General features: G+C 38.3%; 1 protein-coding gene across 1 annotated transcript; it reads right to left on the bottom strand.

The window, feature by feature from the left end:
• Positions 1-998: 998 nt before the first annotated feature.
• On the bottom strand, positions 999-3,467 carry LOC100865594 (trypsin). Its single transcript, XM_012490005.2, has 8 exons — positions 3,237-3,467; positions 2,950-3,080; positions 2,657-2,754; positions 2,404-2,560; positions 2,223-2,333; positions 1,969-2,118; positions 1,483-1,683; positions 999-1,272 (listed from the first exon to the last, which is right to left on the bottom strand). The coding sequence occupies exons 1-8, from the start codon at positions 3,352-3,354 to the stop codon at positions 1,255-1,257; spliced, it is 984 nt and encodes a 327-aa protein (XP_012345459.2). The 5' UTR covers positions 3,355-3,467; the 3' UTR covers positions 999-1,254.
• Between the last annotated feature and the right edge of the window lie 4,593 nt (positions 3,468-8,060).

Below are 8,060 nucleotides of genomic sequence, written 5' to 3'. Positions count from 1 at the left end.
CGTGGGTAAGCTGAGGGGGAGGGAGGGAAGAGATCACGAGGGTGGATATCGTGTATTAGAAGTTACGTTTATCACGGTGCGGTGCGCGCAGTTTTCGAGACTATAAGTTCACCCTTGTACACCCTTCTTTCGCCACCCTCCTCTTCTGCCCCCCTCCCCTCTTCTTTACGATCATCCTGCCCGCCGATCGATCCGCGATACAACCCTCGACCACGTGGATTAACTTTCGTGGAAAACGCCACGCGATCCAATCTCGATAATTACGTCTTAATCCTCGCGACAATGGCCAAACTTATCAGACGGATTGTTTATTAAATTTCCAGTCGTGAAATTTCGAATGTTTAAAATCTCGAAAGAGGAGGTGCAACAGAATCGAACGAAGCGATTAAACGCGAGCCAGAAAGGTGATCGAACTTATCAGACGTTAATTTATTAAATTCCGAATATTTCAATCTTTTCTTCTAAAACGGGATATATAACAGAATCGAACGAAGCGATTGAAGATGATCAACGTATTTCGTAAACGTCGTTACGAAAACAAATCGAGGAGTCGCATCACGATTTTTACTCATCACCCCGAAACAATCGATCCTCGTGATAGAAACTGAGGGCGACAGATTGAAGGAAAACATACCTTCTCGCGTTCCATGATTCGTACACATGGAGAATCCTGTTACCCCCTTGCAAGCTTTTTAGCCTGATAATTGGCTTCGATTCGTACGTCCACCAACTTTCCTTCCTCCGGTGTGGACAAATATTTTCTTCTGATATCTCGAGGACGGGTGTTCCTTTGAGGAGCGAGGAAATTCAGTAGAAACGGGCGGGAATCGTCAGACATCGACGTTGGCAACGTTACTAGTATTAGCTCACACGAACGACAGCTTCAAAATATCAAAAGTACAGACGTGTATTTTTTTCTCCCTCGCGATCCCTTAATTTTCGAGCTAATTCATGATGAAAAGTCGTCCACTGTTAAATAATTAAACTTATCGGCAGAATTTCAAATTGATTCATTAATTTTTATTTCAAGTTAGAGATGTTTTTTCTTTTTTTTTTGATATTTATCAAAAAAATTTAGAAGAAAATAATTACATACAAATATACATAAGTAAAATCGCAAATAAAGAGAATGCGTAGAATCAAAGAAAAGAAAAAGAAATCACATTTAAAAACGAAAAGTTTCAGAACATTCTGAAGAATATAGTGGTGGTACGCCGGACAGCGGCATTGGTTTTGCATTGGTACGATCCAATTTTATTGCCATAATATTTTCTGCAATGCAAAGAAACAAATTCGTTATCGTTTTTTTTTTTTTCGGCAAAAATATGTAGTTAACGAGAGAAATAACGAGAGATACTTTTGTATCACGTAAATATATACATATATTTAATTTAAAGAGAAAAAAAGAAAAAACATTTATCGCATCAGACACGGTACAATATGGAAAAAAACGATCGATGGCAAGATCGTGGAGGCTATCACCTGTTCCGTGCCTGACTCATCGTCTTTAATAGCCGCCCTTTTTTTAAGGAACATGTCCTCGTTCGTGACTTCCGCGATCCAACTGCTGTAGAAATAGACATCTGTGTAAACACCGGGGGTACGTGGACGAGCGCAACCGTCTCCACCGGAAACTATACCGGTTAGCTCGCCGTTGCACATCATACCGCCTCCAGAATCGCCCTGGGAATCGAAAAAAATCAAAATCGTTATCGTTTATAATTTTCGAAAGAAATTATTCTTCAAATTAAACTCTTCGACGATGAGTCCACGATTTCTACGGGGATTCGATGAAAGAAAAAAAAAAAAAGAAATTCTTTCGCGTTTCGGATGATTCCGAATCCGTCTTTGGATCTATTATTCGAGCAAAGTAAACTTTGATACAATCTCGTTAAATTTTTCTCTTTTCTTTCTGTTCGAGAAAGAATTGAGTTTAACTTTTTAACGAAAAGTTTTCGCAAAAGTTACTTGGCAAGCGTCTTTTTGACCCTCCATGTATCCAGCGCAAATCATCCCTGGCGGGAAATCTGTTACGTTTTCCAAAAGTTTCTTGCATAAGTCACGGTTCATCAACGGTAAATCCACGTACATAAGATCCTCGCTCGTCACGGGGTAATTCTGGAAAGAAAAACGATGATAAAGTTTAAATAAAAAATAATAAGGAAATAATAATAAAGAGAGGAATAATTAAGAAGGATGATAGAAGCCAATAGAATTTTTACTTCGCTTGGATAACCCCATCCTGCCACTTGACAGATCGTCTCTGGAATAGCAGTGTGATCCGGCAGAGGGACTATGTTCACTTCGGGTGTCAATCTGAACGCTATTTTGAGCTGGAAAAACGGACATTTCCGTAAAAAGTGAGAAAGTTTGGAGGATTAATTGATTTGCAAACGATCGTACAGCAAGGATAGTCAAGTCATTCTCTAACGTGACGCTATTGAAATTAGGATGAACATGGATCTTTTCCACCCCTCTTCTCTGACCAGTCGCGGTTGGCTGCCAGAGTCGAAGTTCACCGGCGACTATCGTGATCATCCAGGGTTGTATTTGTACACCTCTGCGCGAAAACAATGAATTTGACAATTTGATAATCGATACTCTTATCGTGAAAATTTTCTCTATCCTTTTTTGATGTAATATTCGTTAGACTCACTGGTCGAACATGCAATGGGCCGCTGTGAGAACGTATTTTTCGTGTATCAAGGATCCTCCGCAAAAGTGTACAGAGCTGTGAGTTTCTCTCAAAGATACCTACGTTATAATTCAAGAGAAAATGACGATAGATTTTTTTTCTTCTTGAAGAAATATCTAATCGATTATGTGTAATCACAATGGATTGATAAAGAAAAAAAAAATATATGTTTTATATATATATATAAAACCAACAATAACGTATCGAGGAAGTAGAACACTCGAGAAACGAAAATATTTCTACAACACGCGTACCTGATAAGGAAATTGTCTCAAAGTTGCTTTTGACCCGTTAACTATACGACCAAGCAGATCGTAAATCGTCCATTCTATTTCTGGATTCGGATTCGATCTAATCTCTGGATCAATCGATTTTGTATCGATGTCTATAAATAATTTCAATAAAAAATAGATAATATGATCATTTTACATTCGTATATTTTGCACGTCGATATAATTTATTGATAAAAAAAAATTGAGCAAGAAATGAGAATAATGAGATTATCAGATATTTATCAAAACTGTTGAATATTTCCACTTACCAATCGTCAAATAAACTGTGACAAACAAGAATCCTAAAACGAAAGAAGTTAACGGCATCTTCCTTTCGTAAACTAATCGTTTTGGTATCAATTCTTTCGTAATATATTCTATTTTCATTTTCACCACCAAAAAAGAGATCCTCTTCCAACGATTGTTCTTTACTAAATGATACGATTAGAAATACAAAGCATTATCAGGTATTATCTCTATTATCAGGCGATATCTTTTATCTATAAAATAACGAGTGAAATTGTTGAAGAGATTATTTAATTACATTAAAATTATTGAAGAAAGGAATCTTCGTAGGAATTATAATATTCGAGTACAATTATTTTTCACGTGTACAAAAGTAATCGTTATGAAATTTGCGCTCGTCCATTTCGTCCATTAAACCTCGAAACTGAAATAATCGTGTCCAGATAATGATCAAATCTAGTAACAGCTACTCCCTACTTGATTTTTATCTTGATTTATTTAGAAATCGAAAGTGTCTTAACGATTGTATTATGAATCGAATCGTAGACTTGCTTGATAACGATAATCAATGTTAAATCAAAAAAAAAAAAAAGTTGCACATTGATCTTCTATCATCGGTTATCGACGATAATTCATTTCGTGGAAAACCTCACCTCATAGACAACAAATAATAATTATCCGATAAACGAAACAACAACAACGATCGATTCGACACCTGTGCATTAGCCTAGCCTGTTATTATGTACACGTTGATAAACGATCCTAAATCAAAGGATTCCGCGTCATTGATTTTTTAATCAATTTGGCCAACAACAAATCTTGTTTCCAACGAGGGTTTCGCGATGAATCAAAAAACTCATCCGGATATATGGATAAGATCGAGGAGAACAGGTGGTTAACCGTACGTGTAAGTAGAAGAAACCTAATTTTTGAATATCGATCGTGCTTCAGATCCTCCATCATCTTCCAGGTACGAATTAACGTCGCGTAAAATTGAGTGCGATCGAGGCGAATCACGCTTTCGAGCAATGAATTTAAACTAATGATGGGATCAAGTTCAATACCTACTATAAATCCAAGTCAAATCCAAAGACGCGCAAAGAGTCGTATTTCGTATTTAATTCGAATATTATGATTAGAAGTTGAGCAGTTTATCAATCTGGAAAAAATTTTACAAGTATTTGGATACTAGAAACGATCTGTCGCGTTCAGATTCGAATTAATATCGATGATATCCATAAAAGGATAGGACGTTTGATTCCATCGTGAAATTGCACGATGAATCAGAAACCGGTATATAATGTATACGTTTGATCGGTCGATATTAAAGGATAAATTTAATCGGAGCGATTATCGGAGGAAAATAAATATTCATGAAAGATTTGAACGTAAAGGCTTAACGTTGTTCCGTCAATTATCACTTCGTTTCAGAGCGTCGCTTATCAAACGAATTATTAACGAGCACCGAACAACCGGTTATTGATTTTATTTATTATTTTAAATACGAGATCCGCGGTTTATTTACGACCAAGGTATTTTTTAGCATTCCTTCGTTGCTTTCTTGCAATCTTGGCACACATCGCAATTTCTAATTAAAAATTGTTTATTAGAAACGTTATTTTTACGATATAAAAAAGAAATGCAAGCAAGTGCATTGACGTAATCAACGTGGATGATAAGAAATTCTTATCTTAGGGCGAATGACACATACGTCCGCGTCACTATATTTTTATTTCGAGAAGAATAAAAAGGTGCAAAAACTTGAGCCGCGTTTCGAATTTTTCTTACGAATATTTTTGAAACAAAAATTTCTTCTGTTGAAACACGCAGATCAAGATTACGTACGAAGAAATTCTTCAAATTCTTTATTCCACAACCTCTCCACAATCTTCGATATAATTCTGACATAAAGGGGAGGTTGAGGAAAATTTTCTAAGAGATGTTTCAAACATCCCATTCCGATTTTGATTTCGATCCCTCTCAGACGTCCTCCTTTTTGTCGAAAGAAAAAACAGTCTAACCGGATTATAATTTCCTGCCTTCTCGTTTCGAGAGTCTCCCCTCTCGTTTCATTCGCGAACTTTCATCCCTGGGGGGGAGAAGAAGGGGAGGGTTCTTTCGCGAATCGATAAACAAAACACGCGAAGCGTAAACAACCAGCGCGTAATATTTCCTCCATATCTCGGCTACGTCCCGCAAACACCAATCCCGGCGAGTAAATTCCGTTCGGCGGATCCTCAAACATTGCGCGAAATCTGCTCCGCGTTGAAATTTCCTCGAGATTTCCTCGAACGAAGAATCAGAAAAGAAAGAAATTGATATTTTGTGGAATATCAGCTTGGTGGATCGGCGGAAAATTAAATCTGTAAGGAAACATAATAACGTTTTCACAAACAAGTCTCGAAGAAAACAGGTCGAATCTCGTGCTTCGAATATATCCAGGATATTTATATTAACATCATCAATCGCTTAATAAAAAAAAAAAGCAACGATAGAAGTTTTATACGAATGTTTATATTGAACTGTGCGTAACGAGTTGCGTAACGAAGAGTGAATATCATTTCACGTTAAAAGTATTCTTTTCTTGCGAGACACAGAGTGTATCCAGATTTTTTTTTTTTTTTTTTTGCTAAATCATACCTCTCAAAGTTCTTGTTGGATCGCCACGCCGCTCCACCAACCACTCTTCGAACCTTTCTTTCCGAAAAATCTCGCTCAACGAAATCGCCAAGCGATAAAACAATCCTGTTTGGCGCGAAGTTGGATCGGTTGGAGCAGTTAATTAGCATTGGGCGTGGAGGGGTGGTCGCGATCGAACGCGGTCGGCGCTAGACAACGAACGGCCCGGGGCTGGCTCTCGATCGGTCTGTTAGCCACGCGGAGATTGTACACAGGGGTTGTAGCTGGTTGTACGCGGGGTTCCTCGAACACGGGGATGGGTAATGGTGGTCCCTATCAGCTCTGTACAGCTCTCCCCGTCACGAGCAACGGATATTCCGTTGAGTTACGCCGATGGTACCTGAAATGCCGGCCCACTTTGCATATTGGATACTCGTTCTAACCGGGCCCCGTCTACCACGTCGAAAAAAATCTTTCCAAACTTTCGTCCATATTTTTTTCATTCATTTCGATTAATATCCAGGCGGTTTTTCAAACTTCGTTCATCGTGGATGAAGAGTGTATACAAATACGAAAGTTTCTCTTTTGAATGATTCGATCTGATGTAAACATTTTTTTTTTTTTTAATTAACGTTGGACGATCATCATTGCTTCGATCATCGAATTATTAATAATTCTTGCGGATCGTTCGAACGAATTCGCTTTGTAGAATTTTTTTTTTTTTTTTTTTTTTCGTTGAGACCTTGCAATGAGATAGATTTATGGACGAATGCGACAACGAAGCATGTATAAAACCGTGTATAAAATACGGAACTTTCATTCGAAAGTTTCCGTCGTTCTTTTTTTTTTTTTTTCTTTTCCTTGACCTCCTCTTTTAGCATGCTCCTCTTCGACTATTCTTCGCTTGTGAGAGTTTTTTTTTTTTCTTGAATTAATTTTTTCAGACCTTGCAACGGATGGATTTATGGATGGATGTAACGATAAAGCATGTACATCGAGTATAAAATACGAAACTTTCGTTCGAAAGTGCCTCCTCTCGCCTCTCCTCTCCCTCTTCTTCTGCTCGCTTCTTCGACGTGTCATTTTCGTCCGACTTTCATGTTGTAAAAAATTCCTTTTACACGAACACGAACGATCGACGACAAAAAAAAAAAGAAAAAGAAATCCTTTAAATCATCACTCGGTAGAAATTTTCCTTTTTTTTTTTTTTTTTTTTTTTAATTAATCGAATTGCTGTATGAATGAAAATGATTTATGAAACTTCCAGACTTCGGAAACTCGAAGTCTTATTCCACTCCGACACTGGGAACATTTATACAACCGCCTTCTCCAAGACCTTCTCTCTCCCGCTCTCGCTCCTCCGTGACTCTTCTCCTTCACCGCCTCGTCCCTCCTACGGCCAGGCTACGTGCTACCTCCGCTCGATTTCTCGTAGCCGGATCGAGGAATCATTCTCGATGGGACCGAGGATAATGTTTATGGGATGGTAATGATAAGGAATGCCGTCCCTCGCCTCCATCCTCCAACCCTTTCCTCGAAACCTATTTGGTTACGGTTGCCGGGATACACGATTGTATATCCGCACACGTATACACGTGACACGAGTCACAGTCATCGATTCTGCTTCCTCGTCGTCGTGGAACTACTTTCTTAACACGACAATACTACAACGCGCGTGTAAAAAAGAATAACACTGTGACTGATCTCGTGAGAAAAGGGAAATTAGAAGATAATACGTAGTATTAAAATCGAAGGGCGAAGCTTTGAAGAATTATTCGTTCGAAGCTTAAGATTGGAAAAGCGAAATTATCGTTCAACGCCATTCTTATTTCCGCAAACAACATTCTTCAACGTGGATAATAAAAAAGAAAGAGAGAGAAAAAATTGAAAAGGACGAGCCTTCTCGTTCGGAGAGATTATATTCCTTCGTCGTTATGAAAGCCGAATGAAAAAGCGATTATTATTCAATAAAATTCTTATTATACCCTCGAGGCGAGTTGGATCGAGTTAAGAAGAATGCGATAACCTTTTGCAAGAAGAACCTTTCGCTTCTCTCCCCTTCCCACCGCCTGTGTTTTCTCAAAGCGAACGAAGAACCAATTATCATCCGATAACATCGGCCGACCTTGAAGCCACGATACATCGTTGTCAAAGTTGAAAAAGGAACAGCTCTTGCCCATCCAAAATATTAGAAAGCATCGATTTTTACTCTACGAGGTGGTAGTGGA

The sequence above is a fragment of the Apis florea genome, unplaced genomic scaffold (genome assembly GCF_048593485.1).
Source record: "Apis florea isolate Af1SG1 unplaced genomic scaffold, ASM4859348v1 contig_2272_pilon, whole genome shotgun sequence".
In the NCBI taxonomy this organism is placed as follows: Eukaryota; Metazoa; Arthropoda; class Insecta; order Hymenoptera; family Apidae; genus Apis; species Apis florea.
The sequence above is the reverse complement of the archived record's forward strand: the minus strand, read 5'-3'. Positions and strand labels throughout refer to the sequence as shown.